This window comes from Camarhynchus parvulus, unplaced genomic scaffold (genome assembly GCF_901933205.1).
Source record: "Camarhynchus parvulus unplaced genomic scaffold, STF_HiC, whole genome shotgun sequence".
NCBI lineage: Eukaryota > Metazoa > Chordata > Aves > Passeriformes > Thraupidae > Camarhynchus > Camarhynchus parvulus.
The window spans coordinates 319,945-343,534 of NW_022148237.1; the positions used below are offsets into that span (position 1 = coordinate 319,945).

Here is a 23,590-nt window from a genome sequence, read left to right on the forward strand (position 1 = left end):
GTGGCCCCGCTCGCGCCGCCGCTCGCGGAAGCGCCGCGCGCCCCCACGTGACGCAGCTGCCGGGAAAGCCCCGCCCACTCACGGGCGCTCCCGCCAACCGGAGGCGGAGCCGGGAGCGAGGGCGGGGCTAAAACGGGAAAGGGGCGTGGCCGCATCCCGGAAGCGCGTCGGGCCGGCCGGAAGCGGAGGCCGGGAGGAGAATGGCGGAGGTGGGGAGCGGGCGGGGGGGGGCAGCGCGCAGGGGGTTCGGGGACCCTCCCGAGGGGTTCCGGGAGCCTCCCGAAGGGTTCGGGGACCCCCCGAATCCCCCGAGGGGGTTTTGGGGCCCCCCCGGCCCTGACGAGGCCCCGCCCCCGCAGGGGGAGGTGTCCGAGGGCTGCCGCCTGCCCGTGCTGCGCCGTAACCAGGACAACGAGGATGAGTGGCGTGAGTTGGGGCGGGGCTTAGTGCGGGGGCAGCCAATCAGGGCACGGGGGAGGGGCTACGGAGGGGGCGGGGGCTGAGAGAAAGGGCGGGAAGCAGGCGGGAGGGGCGGGGCCTGGGGAAGGGAAATGGGCGGGGCTGTGGAAGGGGGCGGGGCTTGAAATGAGGGGCGGGGCGCGTTGGGGCGTGGTCTAAATACGGGGCGGGGGCTGGGCCTGGGCCTGGGGGTGTCGGGGGTCCCAGGGGAGTTTGGGGACATGAGGGGGTCACGGGGGAGTTTGGGGACAGCCCGGGGTGGGGGGAGGTCCCTGGGTGGGTTTGAGGGTCCTTGGGGGGGAGTTTGGGGGTTCCCGAGTTGGTTTTAGGTGTCCCTGGGTAAGTTTTGGGGGTCTCTGGGGCAAATTTGGGGGTCCCTGGGGGGATTTTTGGGGTCTCCGGGTGGGGGCTTGGGGGTCACTGGGGGTGTTTTGGGTGCCCCTTGTCGGGTTTTGGGGTCCCTGGGTGGGTTTGGGGAGGGTTTAGGGGTCTGTGGAGTGTTCTGGGGTCCTGGGGGGGGTCCCCAGAAGGGGGTGGGTGGTGACCCCCACCTCGTTGCAGCACTGGCCGAGATCCTGAGCGTGAAGGACATCAGCGGGAGAAAACTGTTCTACGTGCACTACATCGACTGTGAGTGACACCGGGGACACTGGGGGGACACTGGGGGGACATCGGGGAGACACAGGGACGTGGGGGACATGGGGGACATCGGGGGGACATGGGGGAGGAAACTGCTCTACGTGCACTACATCGACTGTGAGTGACACCAGGGACAGGAGGGACATCGGGGGGACACGGGGACATGGGCGAGACACAGGGACATGAGGGGGACATGGGGACAGAGGGGGGACACAGCGACATGGGGACACGAGGACATGGGGACATGTGGGGGATATGGGGACACCAGGACATGGCAGGACACAGCGACACGGGGATATGGGGGGACAGGGGGGGATAGAGGGGACATGGAGGAACACAGGGACACGGAGGGGATGTGGGGACACGTGGGGACACAGGGGTCATGGGTGACATCGGGGTGGCATTGTCACCGTGCGTGTCCCCAGGGATGGGGTGGGGACACAGAGGAGTCATCGAGGGGTCCCTGGGGGTTCGTGGGTGACATCGGGGTGGCATTGTCACCGTGCGTGTCCCCTGTCCCCAGTCAACAAGCGCCTGGACGAGTGGGTGACCCACGACCGGCTGGACCTGAAGCGGGTGCAGGTGCCCCGGAAAGAGGCGAAAACGCCCACCAAGAACGGCCTGCCCGGCTCCCGGCCCGGCTCCCCCGACAGGGACACGGTGAGGGACACGGGGGCACGGGGGGACATGGGGGACATGGGGGACAGGGGGACATGGGGGGACAGGGGGGGACATGGGGGGACATGGGGGACATGGGGGACATGGGGGACAGGGGGATATGGGGAACAGGGGAGACAGGGGGGGACAGGGGGGACATGGGGGACATGGGGGGGACATGGGGGACATGGGGGGACAGGGGGACATGGGGGGACATGGGGGACATGGGGGACATGGGGGACATGGGGGGACAGGGGGACATGGGGGGGACAGGGGGACATGGGGGGACAGGGGGACATGGGGGGACAGGGGGACATGGGGGGACAGGGGGACACCAGGGGGACATGGGGGGACATGGGGGTCCCGGCCTAGCTCCCCCGACATGGACACGGTGAGGGACAGGGGGGGACATGGGGGAAAAGGGAGTTGGGGGAAATGGGTGACAAGGAACACCGGGAGGACAGGGGACATCGAGGGGACACCAGAGGGACAGAGGACACTGGGGACAGCAGGGTGGGGACAGGGGACAGCAAGGGACAGAGCGTGGGGACACCAGGTGCAGGTGACAGTGCAAGGACAGGGGGACTGAGCAGGGCCAGCACTGAGGGGACACAGGGCCAGGGGACACTTGGAGCCACTGGGGACAGAGCTGGAGTCCCCAAACCCCCTCGTGGGGGGACACTCACCTGGGGACAGCCCTGGGGGGTGGTGACATCCCCAGGACCCCCTCAGGGGTCACCCTGGACCACTGGGGACATCCCCAGCCCCTTTAGGGGACCCTGGGGACATTGCTGAACCTTTTAAGGGACACTGGGGACACCTCGACCCCTTGGGGACAGCTGCAACTCCTTTAGGGAACCCTGGGGACATCCTCAGTCCCTTTCTGGGGACCTTGGGGACATTTCCGACCCCTTGGGGATCCCGTGACCCCTCTAAGGGACCCTGGGGACATCCCTGACCCCTTGGGGACATCCCCAACCCCTCTAAGGGGACCCTGGGGACATCCCTGACCCCTTGGGGACATCCCCAACCCCTCTAAGGGGACCCTGGGGACATCCCTGACCCCTTGGGGACATCCCCAACCCCTCTAAGGGACCCTGGGGACATCCCTGACCCCTTGGGGACATCCTCAACCCCTCTAAGGGACCCTGGGGACATCCCTGACCCCTTGGGGACATCCCCAACCCCTCTAAGGGGATCCTGGGGACATCCCTGACCCCTTGGGGACATCCCTGACCCCTGTAAGGGACCTTGGGGACACCCCTGTCCCCTCGAGGCCACCTCACCCCCTTTAGGAGCCCTTGGGGCCACCCAGGGCTGTCCCCAGGGAGGGGACCTGGGGGTGCCGGGAGGGCCCCGAGCCGTGGTGGCTTTGTCCCCTCGGTGTCCCCTGGGTGTCCCCTGGGTGTCCCCCTAAACCCTCCTCTTCCTCCCGGCGCAGAGGAAGAGCCTGGAGCTGGCGCTGCCGGTGGCCAGCGGGAAGAGTTTGCCAGGGCCACCGGGGCCACCGCCGGGGCCACCGCTGGGGCCACCAGGGCCACCGGCAGGGCCACCAGCGGGGCCACCAGCGGGGCCACCAATCACGCTCCGCTTGCACCTGCCCAAGGAGAGCGAGGCCGAGCCCCCCCAGCGCCCCACGGTAACGCCCGGGGGCCCCAAACGGCCCCAGATGTCCCCAGATGTCCCCAAATGTCCCCAGGGTCCTCAAATGTCCCCCAATGGCCCTGGTGTCCCCAGGGTTCCCAATGGCCCCAGATGTCCCCAGGGTCCTCAAATGTCCCCCAATGGCCCTGGTGTCCCCAGGGTTCCCAATGGCCCCAGATGTCCCCAGGGTCCACAAATGTCCGCAGGGTCCCTCAATGTCTCCAGTGTCCCCCAACGTCCTCAATGTCCCCAATGGCTCCAGGGTCCCCAGTGACACCAATTGCCCCAGGGTCCCCAATGGCCCCAGGGTCCCCAAATATCCCCTAATGTCCCCACTGTCCCCAATGTCCCCAGGGTCTCCTATAGCTTCAATGTCCCCTGATGGCCCCAGTGTCCCCAGCTGGCCCCAAAAGCAGCCCCAGAAATGGCCCCTGGCAGGTCCCGGTTTTGTCACCCGTGGTGTCCCCAGGGGTTCCTGTCACCCTGTCCCCATCCCTGTCCCCACAGCCGGGTGTCCCCTGAGCCTCCCCTTCCTCGGGCATACTGGGAACACTGGGATAGACTGGGAGGGACTGGGATGGACTGGGGGGGACTGGGATAGACTGGGAGGGACTGGGATGGACTGGGGGGGACTGGGAGGGACTGGGACGGACTGGGAGGGACTGGGATGGGACTGGGACAGACTGGGATGGGACTGGGACGGACTGGGACGGACTAGGATGGACTGGGATGGGACTGGGACGGACTGGGACGGACTGGGATGGGACTGGGACGGACTGGGACGGACTAGGATGGACTGGGACGGACTGGGATGGGACTGGGATGGACTGGGAGGAACTGGGATGGACTGAACCGGATGGAACTGGTCTGAACTGGTCTGCACTGGTCCCAGAAGCGCAAGGTGGAGGTGGTGTCCCCGGCCACGCCCGTCCCCGCCCCCACCGAGACCTCGCAGGCGTCCGTGTTCCCCCAGGTGAGCCCGGCCCCAGTACGGACCAGTATGGACCAGTAACAGCAGTCACACACCAGTAACCAACCAGTAACACCAGTATGGACCAGTAACAGCAGTCACACACCAGTAACTGACCAGTAACACCAGTATGGACCAGTAACAGCAGTCACACACCAGTAACTGACCAGTAACACCAGTATGGACCAGTAACAGCAGTCACACACCAGTAACCAACCAGTAACACCAGTATGGACCAGTAACAGCAGTCACACACCAGTAACTGACCAGTAACACCAGTATGGACCAGTAACAGCAGGCACACACCAGTATGGACCAGTAACACCAGTAGGGACCAGTAACAGCAGTTACACACCAGTAACTGACCAGTAACACCAGTACGGACCAGTAACAGCAGTCACACACCAGTAACCAACCAGTAACTGACCAGTAACACACCAGTAACACCAGTAGCCAACCAGTAACACCAGTAACTTGTTCTGTGGTGATTTTGGGGGGATTTGGGGGCATTTTGGGAAGTTTTAGGGTTGGTTTTGGGTGAGTTGGGATATTTGGGGTGATCTGGGGTTATTTTGGGGTAATTTGAGGCAGTTTTGGGACGATTTGTGGTGATTTGGGGGTTTTGTGTTTTGGGCGTTTTGGGGTTTTGGGTGATTTGGGCAGTTGGGGTTGGGGTTTTGGGGTTTCCTGGTGCTGACCCCTCTCCCCCCAGAACGGCTCCGCTCGCCGGGCGGTGGCGGCTCAGCCGGGCCGGAAGAGGAAATCGGCGTGTCTGGGGACAGACGAGGTGGGGACACCTGGGACACACCTGGGACACACCTGGGACACACCTGGGGACATTGGGGACACACCTGGGGACATTGGGGACACACCTGGGACACACCTGGGACACACCTGGGACACACCTGGGGACATTGGGGACACACCTGGGGACATTGGGGACACACCTGGGACACACCTGGGACACACCTGGGGACATTGGGGACACACCTGGGACACACCTGGGACACACCTGGGACACACCTGGGGACATTGGGGACACACCTAGGGACATTGGGGACACACCTAGAACTGGGCACACCTGGACACTGGGGACATTGGGGACACACCTAGGACACACCTGGGACACACCTGGGACACACCTGGGGACAGCAGGGGGAGGGGCTGCCCTGCCCTGACCCCATCCCTGACCCCTGTGCCCCCCCAGGACTGTCCCTGGCCATGTCCCCACCCGTGTTCCCATTTCTGACCTTGCTGGTGTCCCCAGGACTCCTCAGACGGAGCCCCCGAGGATGACCAGGGCAGCCTGGTGTCCCCCTCCAGCCGTGTCCCCATCCCTGTCCCAGTCCATCAATTCCACCCTCTTTCCACCCTCCCCCACTGTCCATTCATCTGTCATTTCTACCCATTCCTGTCCACTGTCCAGCTCTCGATTCAACGGACCCCCTCACCCCCAGGATGACCAGGGCAGCCTGGTGTCCCCCTCCAGCCGTCCCTGATCCCTCTGTCCCATTTCTGACCCCATCCCTGCCCCCACTGTCCCCAGGTCATGTCCCCATCCCTGTCCCCATTTCTGACCCCATTCTTGTCCCCTCTGTCCCATTTCTGTCCCCATCCCTGCCCCCCACTGTCCCCATCCCTGTCCCCATCCCTGTCCCCATCCCTGACCCCTTTTTCCCCCTTTTTCTCCCCAGGACTCCCAGGACTCCTCAGACAGGGCCCCCTCAGCCCCCAGGGTGACCAGGGCAGCCTGGTGTCCCCCTCCATCCCTGACCCCACCCCTGACCCCTTTTCCCCCACCCCTGACCCCTTTTCCCCATCCCTGACCCCCTTTTCCCCATCCCTGACCCCTTTTTCCCCATCCCTGACCCCTTTTTCCCCACCCCTGACCCCTTTTCCCCACCCCTGACCCCTTTTTCCCCATCCCTGACCCCTTTTTCCCCACCCCTGACCCCTTTTCCCCATCCCTGACCCCTTTTTCCCCCCCCCTTTCCCCCCATCCCTGACCCCTTTTTCCCCCTTTTTCTCCCCAGGACTCCCAGGACTCCTCAGACGGGGCCCCCTCTGCCCCGAGGATGACGGGCAGCCTGGTGTCCGACCGCAGCCACGACGACATCGTCACCAGGATGAAGAACATCGAGTGCATCGAGCTGGGCCGGCACCGCCTCAAGCCCTGGTACTTCTCGCCGTACCCGCAGGAGCTCACGGGGCTGCCGGTGCTCTACCTGTGCGAGTTCTGCCTCAAGTACGGCCACAGCCTGCGCTGCCTGCAGCGGCACCTGGTAAACGGGGCCCGGGGCACGTCTGGGGGGGCTCACAGAGATTTGGGGGAGTTTCAGGGGAATTTGGGGGAGTTTAGAGGGGTTTGAGGAGTTTCAGAGGGACTTGGGGGAGTTTAGAGGGGTTTGAGGAGTTTCAGAGGGACTTGGGGGAGTTTCAGGGGACTTTGGGGGAGTTTAGAGGGGTTTGAGGAGTTTCAGAGGGATTTGGGGGAGTTTCAGAGGGATTTGGGGGAGTTTAGAGGGGTTTGAGGAGTTTCAGAGGGATTTGGGGGAGTTTCAGAGGGATTTGGGGGAGTTCAGAGGGGTTTGAGGAGTTTCAGAGGGATTTGGGGGGAGTTTAGAGGGGTTTGAGGAGTTTCAGAGGGATTTGGGGGAGTTTAGAGGGGTTTGAGGAGTTTCAGAGGGACTTGGGGGAGTTTCAGAGGGATTTGGGGGAGTTTAGAGGGGTTTGAGGAGTTTCAGAGGGATCTGGGGGAGTTTAGAGGGGTTTGAGGAGTTTCAGAGGGATCTGGGGGAGTTTTAGGGAGGTTTGGTGGAATTTGGGAGTGTTTAGGGGGGATTTGAGGGTGTTTCAGGGTGGTTTTAGGGGGATTTGGGGGAGTTCAGAGGGGTTTGAGGAGTTTCAGAGGGATTTGGGGGAGTTTAGAGGGGTTTGAGGAGTTTCAGAGGGATTTGGGGGAGTTTAGAGGGGTTTGAGGAGTTTCAGAGGGACTTGGGGGAGTTTCAGGGAGGTTTGGGGGGATTTGGGGGCATTTCAGGGTGGTTTTAGGGGGATTTGGGGGAGTTTCAGGGGAATTTGGGGGAATTTAGAGGGGTTTGCAGGGAGTTTCAGAGGGATTTGGGGAAGTTTTAGGGGGGCTTGGGGGAGTTTAGGGGAGAGTTGGAGGGAGTTCAGGAGGATTTGGGGGAGTTTTAGGGGAGTTTGGGGGGATTTGGAGGAGTTTCAGGGAGATTTGGGGGAGTTTCGGGGATTTAGGGCAGTTTGGGGGAGTTTTAGGGGAGTTTCAGGGGAGTTTGGGGGAGTTTTGAGGGGTTTTCAGGAGACAGGGCAAGGCTGGACCCAGGAATCCCTGATTTGGGGCATCCCCAAGGGGATTTGAGGAGATTTTGGGAGGTTTCAAGGGGATTTGGGGGAGTTTTGGGGGGATTTGGGGGAATTTAGAGACCCCCTTACCCCCAATTTCCTCCTTCCTCTCTCCCCATTCCTTCTCCCTGATTTCCCTTTTTCTCCCCTTTTTCCCTTCCCCGTTTTCACCCCCAATCTTCCCCTTCCATCCCCCACCCCCAAACCCCCAAAACCCCCCCAAAATCCCCCCCAAAACCCCCCCAGACCAAGTGTGACCTGCGGCACCCCCCTGGCAACGAGATTTACCGCAAGGGCACCATCTCCTTCTTCGAGATCGACGGCCGCAAGAACAAGGTCAGGGGGCTTTGGGGGGCTCTGGGGAGGGTCCCGGGGGGCTCCCCCCCATCCCGCACCCCGCTGAGCCCCCCGGGACCCCTCCCCAGAGCTATTCCCAGAACCTCTGCCTCCTGGCCAAGTGTTTCCTGGACCACAAGACCCTTTACTACGACACCGACCCCTTCCTCTTCTACGTCATGACCGAGTACGACTGCAAAGGCTTCCACATCGTGGGCTACTTCTCCAAGGTGGGGGCTCTGGGGGGGTTTGGGGGGTCTGGAGGGGGAAAAAGGGGGTTTGGGGATTGCTGAGGGATTTTGGGAGCTCCAGGAGGGGTTTTGGGGCGGTCCCAGGGGATTTTGGGATCCGATCCTAGGGAATTCTCAGGTTTAATCCCAGAGATTTTTGGGTGCAATCCCAGGGGATTTTGGCATCTGATCCTGGGGGGTTTTTGGGTGCAATCCCAGAGATTTTTGGGGCGGTCCCAGGGGATTTTGGGGTCCCATTCCTGGGGTTTCCTGCAGGAGAAGGAGTCGACCGAGGATTACAACGTGGCCTGCATCCTGACCCTGCCCCCGTACCAGCGCCGCGGCTACGGCAAGCTGCTCATCGAGTTCAGTCAGTGCCCCAAACCCCCCCCAAACCCCAAACCCCACCCCAAACCCCACCCCAAACCCCACCCCAAACCCCACCCCAAACCCCACCCCAAACCCCTGGGAACTCCCAAATCTTGGGAAACCCCCAAACTCCACCCCAAATCCTGGGAACCTCCCCCAAATCACCTGTCCCAGCCCTGTCCCCCTTGTCCTTCACCTGTTCCTCCTGTTTCTCATCTATCCCAGCCTTGTCTCACCTGTCCCTGCCCCTCACCTGTCGCAGGTTACGAGCTGTCCAAGGTGGAGGGCAAGACGGGCACCCCCGAGAAGCCGCTCTCGGACCTGGGGCTGCTCTCGTACCGCAGTTACTGGTCCCAGACCATCCTGGAGATCCTCATGGGGCTCAAGGCCGAGGCCGGCGAGCGGCCCCAGATCACCATCAAGTGAGACACGCCCCCTTCCCGAGGCCACGCCCCCTCCCCGCGGACACGCCCCCTTCCCAAGGCCACGTTCCCCTTATAAACCCACACCAAGAGGCTCCACCCCTTACTGCGAGGCTCCGCCCACCATGGAGCAACACCCAATTGTGGCAGCTCACATAGACCACGCGCCTTCATAAAGCCACACCCCTTTCCCTGAGGCTTTATACAGCCACACCCCTTTACTCTGAGGTCCCACCCCTTCCCAAGGCTCCACCCACATGAGCAATACCCAATAGTGGTAGCTCCCCCAGGCCACACCCCTTTCCTTGATGCTCCACCCCATGCCTAAGCTCCGCCTACACAGAGCAATATGCAATACAAGATGTTCACCCAGGCCACGCCCCTTTCCCCGAGGCTCAACCCCATCCCTAAGCTCCGCCTACACAGAGTAATAACCCATATGGGCAGCTCACCCAGGCCACGCCCCTTTCATTGAGGCTCCACCCCTTCCCGAAGCTCTACCCACCACAGAGCAATGCCCAATAGTGGCAGCTCTCACAGGCCACGCCCACCATCACAAAAGCCACACCCCTTACAGGCCACACCCAAGACTCTGCCCCACCTGTCAATCAATGTTGAGCCTCCTGCAGGCCACGCCCCCAAACTTTAACCACGCCCCCACATTTGAGGCTCCACACCCTCGTTTTCCCAACCTTGGGGGGGTTTGGGGGTCTCAGGTGGGTCGGGGGGTTGGGGGATTTTGGGGGGATTCTGGGGGTTTTGTGGGGCTCAGGGGGTGGAGCCCCCCCTGATTTGCCCCTCCCCCAGTGAGATCAGCGAGATCACGAGCATCAAGAAGGAGGACGTGATCTCCACCCTGCAGTACCTGAACCTCATCAACTACTACAAGGTGGGGCCCCAACACACACCTGGGGGGGCTGAACACACCTGGGGGGGCCCAAACACACCTGGGGGGGCTGAATACACCTGGGGGGGCTGAACACACCTGGGGGGGCTGAACACACCTGGGGGGGGGGCCCAACACACCTGGGGGGGCCGAACACACCTGGGGGGCCCAAACACACCTGGGGGGGCTGAACACACCTGGGGGGGGGTAGGCCCAACACACCTGGGGGGGCCATGAAATATCTCCCTGGGTCCCCCTTCATACACCTGGGTGCCACAAATTTGTCCCTCACCTGTGCACACCTGTACGGGGTCAGTACACCCTGACACACCTGTGCACACCTGTCTCACCTGTGCAGGGTCAGTACATCCTAGCACACCTGCACACACCTGTCCCACAGAGTCAGTACATCCTGACACACGTGACACACCTGTGCACACCTGTACGGGGTCACTACATCCTGACACACCTGTGCACACCTGTACGGGGTCAGTACACACTGACACACCTGTGCAGGGTCAGTACACACTGACACGCCTGTGGTCAGTACACACTGACACACTGCACACCTGTACGGGGTCAGTACACACTAACACGCCTGTGCACACCTGTCTCACCTGTCCCACCTGTCCCGCAGGGTCAGTACATCCTGACGCTGTCCGAGGACATCGTCGAGGGCCACGAGCGCGCCATGCTCAAGCGTTTGCTGCGCATCGACGCCAAGTGCCTGCACTTCACCCCCAAGGACTGGAGCAAGCGCGGGAAATGGTGAGGCCACGCCCCCCGGGCCATGCCCCGGCAGGCCACACCCACCGGGATCGCGCCCCGGCAGGCCACACCCTGCTGGGCCACACCCAGGGCACGTCACACCCAGGAAGCGCCCTGCCAAGCCTGGCCACGCCCCCGGGCCACACCCTGACAGGCCACGCCCCCCTCATTACCTGGAGTCGCTCATTAAACAGCACCTGGCCCCGCCCACGCCTGGCGCTGCAAATCCTTTATTGACCATGAAAGGGGCGGGGTCTTATCAGGCCACACCCACTGTGGGAGTGGCTTTGGGAGTCTCCACCCACAGTGGGAGTGGCATCATGTGTAGGTGTGGCTTTGGAATGCTCCACCTGCTGTGGGTGTGGCTTTGTGAGGCTCCTCCCATTGTGGGCATGGTATTGTGTGTGGGTGTGGCTTTGGGAGGCTCCACCAACTGGGGGTGCGGCATTGGAGGTGGGTGTGGCTTTTGGAGGCTCCGCCCATTGCGGGAGTGGCTTCATTTGTGGGCAGTCTCCTATGAACGTATTTGGTTTTTAAATAAAGTAGGTGGAGCTTCCAGTGGTTCCACCCACACTGGGAGGAGCTCCAGGCACTCTGAGTTAAAATAAGCCCCGCCCACTGGGTGTGGCCAATGCTGGTAATGAGGTGGGTGTGGTTTTAAGGCTCTTTCTGTTGTGGGCGTGGCTCCAGTTGGTTCGTTGATGCCATGGAGAGAGGTGTGGCTTGTACAGGCTCCACCCCCCTCTGGGCGTGGCCTGTCATGGCTCCGCCTCCTCCTCGATGTCCTCGGTCACGGGGGCGTGGAGCTGGGGGAGGGACAGGGTCGGGGGGTGGGCTCAGGGACCCCCAAACGAGACCCCAGACCCCAAATGTGACCCCAGACCCCAAATGTGACCCTGGATCCCCCAAATCTGACCCCAGAGCACAAATGGGACCCCAGCCCCCACGAATGTGCCCCCAGCCCCCCAAATGTCACCCTAGCCCCCCAAATGGGACCCCAAACTCCCCAACCAAGACCCCAGACGCCCATATGTGCCCCCAGCCCCCCGAAAATGCACCCCCAGCCCCCCAGTGAGACCCCCCCCCATGCCCCAAATGTGACCCTGGACCCCCGAGATGTGACCCCAGCCCCCCCCCCAGATGCACCCCCACAATGTGCCCCCCCCCAGACTCACGGCCTGGGCCAGGGGTCCCCACTGCAGCGCCCGGGCCAGGCCCCGCCCGGGGGGGGGGGCGCTGTCACCCCCAGTCCGTGATGGCCCCGAACGTCCCGGTCACTGTCACCGAGGCGGCCTGGGGGCAAAGGGCAGGGGGGACACGGGGCTGAGACCCCCCCCCGGGGGGAACATGGGGGCTGAGACCCCCGGGAGGGGAAAAGGGGGAGGGGTCTCTGCCCCCCAGGGGGGGTTTGGGGGTCTGAGCCCCACAGGGGGGTTTGGGGGTCTCTGCCCCACGGAGGGGATTTGGGGTCCCTCTGCCTCACCTGGGGGTCGCCCCGGGGGGGCTCTCCGGGCTCCCCCCCCCTGAGCACCGCCCCCGTGTAGCCGGGGGGCAGCGGCAGCTCCCGACCCCCCAAACGGCGCCCCCGGAACGAGGCCCAGAGATCTGGGGGGGTGAGGGGGGGGAAGAGAGTGAGGGGGGAGGGACCCCCAAACCCCCCCCAACAACCTCCCTGGGACCCCCGAAAACCTCCCCACGACCACCAAACCCGCCCCCACCCCATTCCCAGAGCCCCCCCCAAACCCAATCCCACCCCCCCAAACTCAGGAGCCCCCTCAGGATCCCCCCAAATTCAGGGTTCCCCTCAGGATCCCCCCCCAAATCCGATCCCCCCCGGACCCCCGGCCCTCACCGCCGTCCGGGCCGGGCCGGGCCCGCAGGAACGCGGCCACAGGGGCGGGCCCGTCGTGCTGGATCCGGCAGGGCAGGAGCTGAACCGGGAGCGGCTCCGGGGGAGCCCCGGGAGGGACCCGGACCCGAACGGGAGCCGCCATTTTAGATGGGGGGGGAGAAAATTGGGAGTGCGGAAGTGACGTCAAAGCGCGCCGGAAGCGCCATGTTGGAGGAAACAAAGATGGCGGCGCCCATGGGGGAGGAAATATGGCGGAAGTGGGAGGTTTGGGGTCGGGGGGGGTTTAAGCCCCCTCCTCGTGTACTGGGACCCCTCCCCAGACCCCAAGGGACACCCCCGGCCCTATGGGAGCCCCCAGCCCCACAGAGATACCCTCAGACCCCCCCTCACAGAGCCGGACACGGATTTTGCGCTTTCCAAGTGTTTTTTGAGGGGGGGGGTGGTCACAAAACGGGGGCTGGGGGGGCGCCATGTCCCGACACGCCCACCCCGCTGTGTCGCGACATCTCAGGCGCCGCCCTCCCCCCGCAGCAGCCGCGCCAGCAGCAGGACCCCCCCCCAGCGCTGCCCCCGCACCCGCCCCGCCCCCCCCGGCCCCCCCCGCGCCAGGACCACTCCCCGGGGGGGGGCGGCGGCCGCCAGCGCCCATCCCCCCCCCTCTGCCCCTCCCCCCTCCGCGGGGACCAACAGGGGGGCGAGCGCGGGGGGAGGGGCGGCCGCGCCCCCCCCCAGCAGCAGGAGGGTCTCGGGGCCCCCCCCCAGCGCCCCCCAGAGCGCCTCGAAGGCGCAGCGGGCGCGGGGGGGGTCCCAGGGCGGGGGGAGGGCGAGGGGGCGGAGCCGAACCCCCAGCGGCAGCTCCAGCGGGGGGAGGGGCGCCAGGAACGAGCCCCCTCCCCCTTCTCGGGGGTTCCCCCCCCCCGGGCTGAAAATGGCGGCGGCCTCGAGCGAGGGGGGCAGGGCCCGGGGAGGCGCAGGGTCAGGGTCAGCTCGGCCCCTCCCCCACGCCCCCCGCGCCCCGCCCCCAGCGCCGCCAGAGCCCCCTCGGCCCAGGCCCCGCCCCCGGCCAGCAGCAGCTGCAGCGCCAGCACGGGGGGGGGCGGGGCCGCAATCTGGGGAGGGGTCCCGGAGCCCCCGGGCCGGGTTGGGGTCCCCTCGGGTCGGGGCCCCCCCAGAGGCTCCAGGCGCAGGCGCAGGGGGAGGGGCACGGGCCGCCCCCCCGCCAGCAGCGCCCCCCCAGCCCTCCGGGGTCCTGGGGGCTCCGGGGGCGCAGAGCGGGGGAGGGGCCCGGGGAGGCAGCGCAGGCGGAGCGGGGGGCGCGGGCAGCAGCGAGGGGGGCGCCCCGGCCCCTCCCCGGGGCCGTTTTGGGGAGGGGCGCGGGGCCGCGGCGCGGGGGGCCCCAACACCGCGGCCAGTTTGGGGGGCCCAGCGCGGCCGCCAGCGCCCCCTGCAGGCGGCAGCGATCCCACAGGTCGGGGTCGCCCCCTCCCCAAAATGCGGGGGGGTCCCGGGGCGGGGGGGGGCACAGCGGGACCCCCCCGCGGGGCAGGAGGGGCGCGGCGGCGCTCAGCACCCCCTGCGCCCCCCCCCAGCCGCCCCCCCCGGCCGCCAGCGCCCTCCGCAGGTAGCCCCGGAGCCGGGGCAGCATTTGGGGGGGGGTCCCGGGGGGGTCCCGCAGCACCTTCAGCACCGCCCGGAGCTGGGGGGAGCCGGGGGGCGGCGGGGGGGCCCGCAGCACCTGCGCCATCAGAGCCCCCCCCAGCGACCCCCCCAAAACCTTGGCGAGCTCCAGCAGGTGCGGGGGGGCCGCGGGGAGACCCCCCCCCAATAATTTCTGAGCCGCGACCCCCAAATCCCCCCCCGGGACCCCCCCGAAACGGCGGCAATAGGCGAGGACGGCCCGGCAGAACAAATCGGGGGAACCCCCCCCCAAAACCTCCACCAGCCCCCAGAGCCACTCGCGCCCCCCCGGGATTTGGGGGGGGGTCGGGGGTCTCAGGGCCCCCCCCGGGATTCGGGGGGAGGGGGCGCAAAGCGCCGCGGCCGCCTCGAAACGGGGCAGGAACAGCTCGGGGGGGTCCCCGCGGCCGCCGCCCCCCCCCGGGAACAGCGCGGCCGCCAGATGGGGGGGCAGCTCCGGGGGGCAGGGCGGGTTCTGGGGGTCCCCGACCCCCCCCGCAGGAGGCAGAGGAGGAAGAAGAGGCGCAGGGGGGGGGGCAGGGCGGGGTGCAGCGCCAGCGCCGCCAACCGGGGCGCCCCCCCCGCGCCGAGAGCCCCCCCCAGCAGCGCCGCCTGCACCGGGGCCGGGTCCGCCGAGGCCAAAACCGGGGGCGCTCCCGGGACCCCCCCCCCGAAGTGAGGGAGATGAAGGAGCTGGGCCCGGGCGGGGGGGGCGAGGCCGAAGGCAGAGCCTGGGGGGGGGGGCGTTAGAAATGGGGGGATTGAAATGGGGGGGGATCCTGGGGGGTCCCTGAGAGTTTGGGGGTCCTGGGGGAATCTGGGGTTTTGGGCGGGGGGTCCCTGGAATTTAGGGGGTGGGATTTGGGGAGATTGAAATGGGGGGGGGTCACAAAGGGGGGAATCCGGGGGGGTTTGGGATTGGGGGGGTCCCTGGGATTTGGGGGAGGGGTCCCCGGGATGTGGGGGTCTTGGGGGGGGGTCTGCAATTGTGGGGGGGTCTCTGGGATTTGCAGGAGATTGAAATGGGGGGGGTCCCGGGGATTTTGGGGGGGGGTCCCGGGGATTTTGGGGGGGGTCCCTGCCATTTTGGGGGTCTCTGCACTCACCGGGCTCCAGCCCCGCCTCTCCCCAGGGATCCGCTGGGTCTGGGGGGGATGAAGGGATCGGGGGGTCGGGGGGGGGGCTGGGGGATCCCCCAAACCCCTCCCCACACACACACTGGGCTGTACTGGGCTGTACTGGGATGTACTGGGATGTACTGGGATCCTCCCCAGCTCCCCGGGATGTCCCCACGGGATCATCCCAGTGCGGCACTGGGACAGACTGGGACCTGCTCACTCCTTACTGGGATCCCTGCAGACTCTACTGGGACTCCCCCAGTCCTTACTGGGACCCTCCTCATCCTTACTGGGACCGACCAGGATCCTCCCAGTCCTTACTGGGACACACTGGGACCATCCCGGTCCATACTGGGACACACTGGGAACCTCCCAATCCTTAGCGGAATCCCTTCAGACTTTACTGGGACTGACTGGTCCCCCTCCCAGTTCTTACTGGGACCCTCCCAACTCTTACTGGGACCCACTGGGACCCCTTCAGACCTTACTGGGACCCACTGGGACCTTCCCAGTCCATACTGGTCCCCTCTCAACCCTTACTGGGACCCCCCCAGTCCTTACTGGCGGCCCCACCCTCCCCAATCGCCCCCCAGTTCTTACTGGGACCCACTGGGACCCCCCAGTTCTTACTGGGACCCTCCCAGTCCATACTGGGAACGCCCCCTCGCCCCCCACTCACCTCCCACCTCCTCCGCCCTCAGCAGCAGCAGCGGCTGCAGCGCGGGGCAGCCCCGCCCGGTGCTCCCGGTGCTCCCGGGGGGGGTCCCGGTGCTCCCGGGGGGGGTCCCGGTGCTCCCGGGGGGGGTCCCGGCGGCCCCGATGCGGCGCAGCTCCCGCAGGCACTCGGCGGCCGCCGCCGGGGGCCCCCCGCGCCCCCCGGGCGCTGCAGCAGCGCCGCCAGCGCCGCCAGCCCCGCGCGGTCCCCGCGGGCCGCGAGCACCGAGAGCGCGGCCACGAGCAGCAGCGCCCGCGGCGGGCCCGGCCCCGGCCCCGGCCCGGCCCCGGCCCCGGCCCCGGCCCCGGGGCTGCTCGGCCAGCAGCGCCAGCAGAGCCGCCCCGGCATCGGCGGAACCGGGAGCGGCCGGGAGCGGCGGGGAATCGAGCAGCAGCAGCAGCAGCTCCGTCTGCGAGCGGGAATTGGGGAGGGGGCGGTGAGACCCCCGAGAGACCCCCCCCCAACACGGGGCGTGCGGAACGGGCCCGGCAGGAACCAAAACTTCTCCTCAAAGGACCCCAAATTCCCCTCAGGGGACCAAAAACTCCCCTCAGGGGACTTCACACACAGGGAAGCCAAATTCTCCTCGAGGGACCCCAAATCACACCCGAAGATCCCAAATTTCCATCAAGTGACCCCGAATCATCCCCAGGGACCCCAAATCACACTTAAAGATCCCAGATTCTCCTCAAGGGACCCCAAATTTCCCTCAAAGGACCAAAAATCATCCCCAGAGACCCCAAGTCACACCCAGGGACCCCAAATCACACCCAAATGTCCCAAATTCTCCTCGAGGGACCCCAAATCATCCCCAGGGACCCCAAATCCCACCCAAGGACCCCAAATCCCCTCAGGTGACCCCAAATCCCCCAGGTGACCCAAACCCCCGGCCCCGCCCCTCTCTCCCGTCGCACACCTGATGACGTAGCGAGGGGCGGGGCCGCCGCAGGGCGGGGGGCGCGGGGGGCGCGAGCGCGGCCGCGAGCCGGGCCCAGGGACCCCCCCCCGCCATGGCCGCGGGGGCTGCCGGGAGCAACGTGACGTCACGGCAACCCGCCCTCCAAAGCGTGACGTCACTCCCCCCGCCGGGGCCGCGGGAAGCGGCGGAGTGGAGGTTGTGACGTCACCGCGCTCCCCTCCCCCCCAGGATTCCGCCCCTCCCCGGTGATGTAACGGTCGTGATGGATGACGTCATATCACCATGTGGAGTGACGTCATAGGGGCGGGGTTATCCACAGGCGGCTCGGGGGCTCCTGTGGACCCACAGAGCCCCCCCGGGACCTGCAGAACCCGTGTCCCCCCCGTGTCACCCCCGGTCCGGTCGGACCGGCCCCGCCCCCCGCCCCCTGCCCTCCCCCCGGGGGCACCGGGGACCCGAACCGGACCGGGGGGGGGGAAGGCAGGTGACCCCCCCTGGGGACACCGTGACCCCTCACTGGGGACACATTGACCCCCCATTGGGGACACCCTGACCCCCCTGGGGACACCCTGACCCACCCTGGGGACACCCTGACCCCCCTGGGGACATCTTAAGCCCCCCCGTGGACGCCATCCCCGTGTCCCCATGTTCCTCTCTGTCCCTCTGTCCCTCTGTCCAGCTCACCCCAAACTCTCCGTGTCCCCCATCCCGGTGTCCCCAATGTCCCCAAATGCCGCTAAATGTCCCCCCATGTCCCCCGCCCCTGTTCCCAATGTCCCGATGTCCCCCCACGTCCCCGGGTGTCTTCCCCGGTGTCCCCGGTGCTGTCCCCGGGCCGGGGCGGGGGCTCCCCCGTTATTTCCCAAGCGGCGCCCGCCCGACCGGCTCCGGCTGCGGCGCGGCCCGGCCCGACCGGCGGAACCGGTCCGGGACAGCAGCGCGGGGCGGGACGGGGGACGCGCGGCGGGGCGGCACCGCCGGCACCGGCACCGCACGGCACGGCACGGCACGGCTGGGAGGGCAGCGGGACAGCACCGGGACAGCACCGGGACAGAACCGGGACAGAACGACAGCACCGGGACAGAACCGTCGGGACTGGGACGGGACCGCTGGGACCGGGACAGGACCGGGACAGCTCCGGGACCGGGACCAGGACAGCACTGCCGGGACCGGGACAGCACAACCGGGATAACAGAGCCAGAACCGGGATAACAGAGCCAGGACCGGGATAACAGAGCCAGGACCGGCACCGGGACGGCACAACCGGGACAGCCCCGGGACAGCACAGCCGGCCCCGGTGCTGAGGGGGCGGCGCGGGGCTCGGCACCGGTGACAGCGGGGACAGCGGTGGTGACAGCGGGCGGGGACAGCGGGGACAGCGGGGACAGCGGGGACAGCGGATCGCGGTGACGCCAGACCGGGATCGGGCACCGGAACTGCTCCAATCGCCGGGATCTGAGCCCAAATCCGGGATCCTCTGGGGACCGGGGATCCAGCACCGGGATCCAGCACCGGGATTGGGGATCCAGCACCGGGATTTGGGATCCAGCACCGGGACTGAGGATCCAGCACCGGATTGGGGATCGCACTGGGGATCCAGCACCGGGATTGGGGATCCAGCACTGGGATTTGGGATCCAGCACGGATCCAGCACCGGGATTGGGGATCCAGCACCGGGATTGGGGATCCAGCACCAGGATTGGGGATCCAGCACCGGGATTGGGGATCCAGCACCGGGATTTGGGATCCAGCACCGGGACTGAGGATCCAGCACCGGGATTGGGGATCCAGCACCAGGATTGGGGATCCAGCATCCAGCACCGGGATTGGGGATCCAGCACCGGGATTTGGGATCCAGCGCCGGGATTGGGGATCCAGCACCGGGATTTGGGATCCAGCACCAAAGCCGACCTGGGATCTGCGACCAGGAGCTGAAATCAACCAAATCCTCGGGATCCAGCATCAAAACGCACCAAGGATCTGGGGTTTGGTGCTGATATTGACCAAATATTTGGGATCCAGCACCAAAACTGCAAAAGGGTTTGGGACCAGCTGCGGACATTGACCAAACACTCCGGACCTGGGATCAAACTCAGCAGGGATCCAGCGTCAAACCTGACTGAGGATCCTGGGGGATCCATCAGGCCGGGATCGGGTGATCCATTGGGGTCAATTGGGGGATCCATCGGGATCAGGGGATCCATCAGAACCCATCGGGATCCATCAGAACCCACTGGGATCAATCAGAATCCATCGGGATTCATCGGGATCAATCAGAATCCATTGGGATCCATTGGTCGGGGTCAGGGATCAGTCGTGATCAATCAGGATCCATCAGAACCCACTGGTCAATCCCACGAAGGTCCCCCCTGGATCAATATATGTCAATCATCCATCAGAACCCATTGAACACAGATCATCGATCCATCAGAATCTGATCCCAGCCACCGGATCCATCGTCGGGTCCAGCCCCGGCCATGCCGCGCGCGTTCCTGGTGAAGAAGCCGGTGGTGGCCACGGCCAAGCGCAACTGGAGCGAGCTCCCGGACGAGCAGCGGGCCGAGATCTACGTGCCCAGTATGGGGGGGACATCTGGGGGGGCACGGGGAGCTGGGGGGGCACGGGGATCCATTGGGAGATGGGATTTGGGGGGCACAGGGATTTTGGGGGGAGGGAGGATCCATTGGGAGATGGGATTTGGGGGATTTGGGGGGATTCGGGGATTTAGGGGAGCCTGGGTGTCCAGGAAAACTCAGGAATTTAGGGGAACTCAGGAATTGGGGGGCTCAGGAATTTGGGGGTGACTCAGGAATTGGGGGGATTCAGGAATTGGGAGGATTCAGGAATTTGGGGGTGGAGGAATTTGGGGGTGACTCAGGTGTTTGTGGGGATTCAGGTGCCGGGGGAGCCCCTGAAGTCTGGGGGGCTGTGTCAGGAATTTGGGGGTCACGGGTGTTTAAGGGAATCCAGAATTTGAGGGAGAAGCCTCAGGGTTTGGGGGATCCCAGAGTTTGGGGGTCCCGGATGTTTTGGGAGGACCAAAGAATTCAGGAATTTTGGGGACCCCGGTTTTGGAAGTTTTGGGGTGACCTCCTTCCCCTCCAGGGCGCCCCTTAGTGACAAATTTGGGGTTCAGCCCCCAAATCCCACCCAAACTCTGGGACGGGGGACGGGGGGCTTGGGGAGGATTTTGGGGTGCCCGGACCCCCTGGACCCTTTTTGGGGTGGGGCTTTGGGCACCCGGGAGGGTTCGGGGAGGATTTTGGGGCAATTTTAGGGGGTTTTGGGCTGCCCGCTTGGGTGGGGGAGGGAATTTTTGGGTGTCGCCCGTGTCCCCCCGGGGGGGGCGGGGGTGGCGTCCCCCCCCCGGGGCCCACGCGGGCGCCACCCGCCGGAAACCCCTAATTTGGGGCGTAATTCGGGGCTGTAATTTGGGGTGTCGCGGCTGGAGCCGTCCGACCGGTCGGGGGAACCCCAGAAGGGCGGGGGAGGGGAGCGGGGGAGGGGCCCCCCCAAATCCTCCTCCTGTAATGGGGGGGTGGGGGGGGGGCACGTTTGGGGTGTCCCCATTGTGGGGGTCGGATTTGGGGGGGTCACATTTGGGGTGATTTTTGGGGTTTTTGGAGGGATCCCGTTTTGGGGGGGGGGTCGGGTCAGGTTTGGGGTGTCCCCATTGTTCGTTTGGGGAGGGGGGTCACATTTGGGGTGATTTTGGGGTGGGGTTTTGGAGGGATCCCGTTTTGGGGGGGGGGTCACATTTGGGGTGATTTTTTGGGGGGGTTTTTTTTGGAGGGATCCCGTTTTGGGGAGGGGGTTTGGGGGTGCAGGACCCCCCCCCCTGAAGCCGTGCCCCCCCCCCAGTCTGTTTGGGGGGCTGCCCCCTGCGCAGGGACCCCGAGCCGGCCGTGGGCGAGGCCCCCGTGTCCCCCCTGGACATGACGCTGCCCCCCCGCGCCCCCCCCGGCCCCTTCCTGCACCCCAAGGGAAAGGTAAGGGGGGACCCCAAATTTGGGGGGGTCCTGAAAGGGTGGGGAGGGAGAAAAGTGAACTGGGGGGGGCCCAAATTGGGGGTGTCTCCAAAATTTGGCGTCCAAAAACTGGGAGGGTCCCCAAAATTGGGGGTGCCCAAACTGGGGGGGGTCTCCAAAACTGGGGGTCCCCAATTTGCGGCGGGGGGGTCCCCAAAAGCCGGGGGGGGTCACCAAGGTGGGCTGGGGGTCCCCAAAACCAGAGGTCCCCAAGGGGGGCACGGCTTTTTGGGGGGGTTCCCAAATTCGGGGTCTCCCCATAGCTGGGGGGTCCCAAGGGAGGAGCCCCCCCCCCATTTAACCCCTTCCTCCCCTCTCTCCGCAGGTCCCCTCCGGCCCTTTGGGCGCCCCCCTCCCCCCGGGGCTGCCCCTGGCCGGGGGGGTCCCCGTGGGGGTCCCGGTGGCCGGGGGGGTCCCGGGGGGCTCCGAGCTCTTCTCGTGCCCCGTGTGCCACAAGAGCTTCGGCTTCCAGCGCATGCTGAACCGGCACCTCAAGTGCCACAGCGAGGTGAAGCGGCACCGCTGCCCCTACTGCGGCAAGGGCTTCAACGACACCTTCGACCTCAAGCGCCACGTGCGCACCCACACCGGTGAGAGCGGCACGGGAACGGGGGGAACGGGAGGGAACGGGTGGGAACGGGTTGGGAACGGATTGGGACGGGATTGGGACGGATTGGAGGATTGGGATTGGGACGGGATTGGAACGGGATTGGGACGGGATTGGGACGGGATTGGGGCGGGATTGGGATTGGGACGGGATTGGGATTGGAACGGGATTGGAATGGGATTGGAACGGGATTGGGATTGGGACGGGATTGGGACGGGATTGGAATGGGATTGGAACGGGATTGGGACGGGATTGGAATGGGATTGGAACAGGATTGGGATGGGATTGGGACGGGATTGGGACGGGATTGGAATGGGATTGGGACGGATTGGAACGGATTGGGACGGATTGGAACGGGATTGGGGACGGGATTGGGATGGGATTGGGACGGGATTGGAACGGGATTGGAACGGGATTGGGACGGGATTGGAACGGGATTGGGATGGGATTGGGACGGGATTGGAACGGGATTGGAACGGGATTGGGATGGGATTGGGATGGGATTGGAACGGGATTGGGATGGGATTGGGACGGGATTGGAATGGGATTGGGACGGGATTGGGACGGGATTGGGATGGGATTGGGACGGGATTGGAATGGGTGGGAACGGCTGGGAATGAGATTGGAATAGGATTGGGGTGGGGACAGGGAGAGGGACAACAGTGACAGCAACCAGCCCGGCCCCCGCTCCGCCTACTCGTTGCGGGTCCCTACAAGTGCTCCCTGTGTGACAATGCCATGTGTCCCCAATGTCCCTCTGTCCCGGTCCAGGTGTCCGGCCCCTGGGCAAGTGCGCCCCTGTGTGACAATTGCCATGTGTCCCCAATGTCCCTCTGTCCCCCTCTAGGTGTCCGGCGCTCGAACAAGTTGCGCCCTGTGTGACAATGCCATGTGTCCCTTCCTGTCCCCTCTCCAGGTGTCCGTCCCTACAAGTGCTCCCTGTGTGACAATGCCATGTGTCCTCTGTCCCTCTGTCCCTGTCCAGGTGTCCGTCCCTACAAGTGCTCCCTGTGTGACAAGGCCTTCACGCAGCGCTGCTCGCTGGAGTCGCACCTGCGCAAGATCCACACGGCGTGGCGCAGCGCTACGGCTACAAGGAGCGCCGGGCCAAGCTCTACGTGTGCGAGGAGTGCGGCGGCACGGCCGACAGCCAGGACGCGCACCTGGCGCACCTGCGGCAGCGCCACCCGCACAGCCCCCTGCTGGCCAAGCTGGCCCGCAAGGCCGCGGCCACGCCCGCGCCACGCCCGGCCCCGCCCCGCGCGGCCCCGCCCCCCTAGGGCGGTGCGGCCACGCCCCGAGCGGCTCCGCCCCTGCAGGGGACTCATAAAGGGGGTGGGGCCACGCCCGGTTGGGGAGGGACACGCCCACTGAGGGAGGGACACGCCCATTTAGGGGAGGGACACGCCCCATTAGGGACACGCCCATTTTGAGGTTAGGGGAGGGACACACCCCATTAGGGACAGACACGCCCAGTGTGGGAGGGACACGCCCATCTAGGGACACGCCCAGTTAGGGGAGGGACACGCCCAGTTAGATAAGGGACACACCCACCCGGGGTCACACCCATTTAGGGAGGAACACGCCCACTTAGGGACACAACCAGTTAGGGGAGGGACACGCCCATTTTGGGCAGGGACACACCCATTTAGATAAGGGACACACCCACCTGGGCACACACCCGTTTAGGGTAGGGACACGCCCACTTAGGCAGGGACACGCCCAATTTTGGCTTGGGGGAAGAAACAGAGGCCACGCCCAGCAGGGAATGGTGGCCACGCCCATTGTGTTGGGACACGCCCCTTTTGGGGTCACCTGGGAGACATTTGGGGTTGAAGCCACGCCCATTTGGCATAAAAGCCACGCCCACTTTGCCCCCTTTGGGAATTAAAGCCGCTCTGTGCTCAATGGCCACGCCCCCTTTGGCT

At 65.7% G+C, this 23,590-nt stretch overlaps 4 protein-coding genes across 6 annotated transcripts in view; 2 read left to right on the forward strand and 2 right to left on the reverse strand.

Moving 5' to 3' along the window:
- Positions 1–23,590, reverse strand: part of FAU (FAU ubiquitin like and ribosomal protein S30 fusion) — a 581,541-nt gene that overhangs the window by 119,637 nt on the left and 438,314 nt on the right. The gene's annotated exons all lie outside the window — the stretch shown is intronic.
- Positions 153–11,372, forward strand: KAT5 (lysine acetyltransferase 5). Of its 2 annotated transcripts, XM_030969967.1 has the most exons (14): positions 153–209; positions 360–426; positions 1,021–1,089; positions 1,622–1,758; positions 3,197–3,394; positions 4,292–4,372; positions 5,082–5,156; positions 6,403–6,651; positions 7,982–8,071; positions 8,161–8,301; positions 8,578–8,671; positions 8,933–9,092; positions 9,900–9,981; positions 10,616–11,372. In XM_030969967.1, the coding sequence occupies exons 1-14, from the start codon at positions 201–203 to the stop codon at positions 10,748–10,750; spliced, it is 1,587 nt and encodes a 528-aa protein (XP_030825827.1). In that variant the 5' UTR covers positions 153–200; the 3' UTR covers positions 10,751–11,372. The 2 variants fall into 2 exon arrangements, with proteins under 2 accessions (XP_030825827.1, XP_030825828.1); XM_030969968.1 differs by lacking the exon at positions 3,197–3,394 and having other exon boundaries at positions 10,616–11,366.
- RNASEH2C (ribonuclease H2 subunit C) lies at positions 10,626–13,140 on the reverse strand. 2 transcript variants are annotated; one of them, XM_030970015.1, is made up of 4 exons: positions 12,599–13,140; positions 12,230–12,351; positions 11,922–12,039; positions 10,636–11,552 (listed from the first exon to the last, which is right to left on the reverse strand). In XM_030970015.1, the coding sequence occupies exons 1-3, from the start codon at positions 12,738–12,740 to the stop codon at positions 11,986–11,988; spliced, it is 318 nt and encodes a 105-aa protein (XP_030825875.1). In that variant the 5' UTR covers positions 12,741–13,140; the 3' UTR covers positions 10,636–11,552; positions 11,922–11,985. The 2 variants fall into 2 exon arrangements, with proteins under 2 accessions (XP_030825876.1, XP_030825875.1); XM_030970016.1 differs by lacking the exon at positions 12,230–12,351 and having other exon boundaries at positions 10,626–11,552.
- On the forward strand, positions 19,505–22,942 carry OVOL1 (ovo like transcriptional repressor 1). Its single transcript, XM_030969894.1, is given in 5 exon segments — positions 19,505–19,604; positions 20,889–21,016; positions 21,381–21,645; positions 22,648–22,727; positions 22,730–22,942. Coding segments are annotated over 5 exon segments (786 nt in total).

Excerpts from the sequence above, each read along its gene's own strand:
- KAT5 (XM_030969967.1), top strand. Across the intron at positions 8,072-8,160 it reads TCGACGGCCGCAAGAACAAG|AGCTATTCCCAGAACCTCTG; the intron begins GTCAGGGGGCTT and ends ACCCCTCCCCAG. Across the intron at positions 9,982-10,615 it reads ACCTCATCAACTACTACAAG|GGTCAGTACATCCTGACGCT; the intron begins GTGGGGCCCCAA and ends CCTGTCCCGCAG.
- RNASEH2C (XM_030970015.1), bottom strand. The coding sequence starts at position 12,740 with ATGGCGGCTCCCGTTCGGGTCCGGGTCCCTCCCGGGGCTCCCCCGGAG. Across the intron at positions 12,352-12,598 it reads CCGGCCCGGCCCGGACGGCG|ATCTCTGGGCCTCGTTCCGG; the intron begins GTGAGGGCCGGG and ends TCACCCCCCCAG. Across the intron at positions 12,040-12,229 it reads CCCCCCGGGGCGACCCCCAG|GCCGCCTCGGTGACAGTGAC; the intron begins GTGAGGCAGAGG and ends CTTTGCCCCCAG.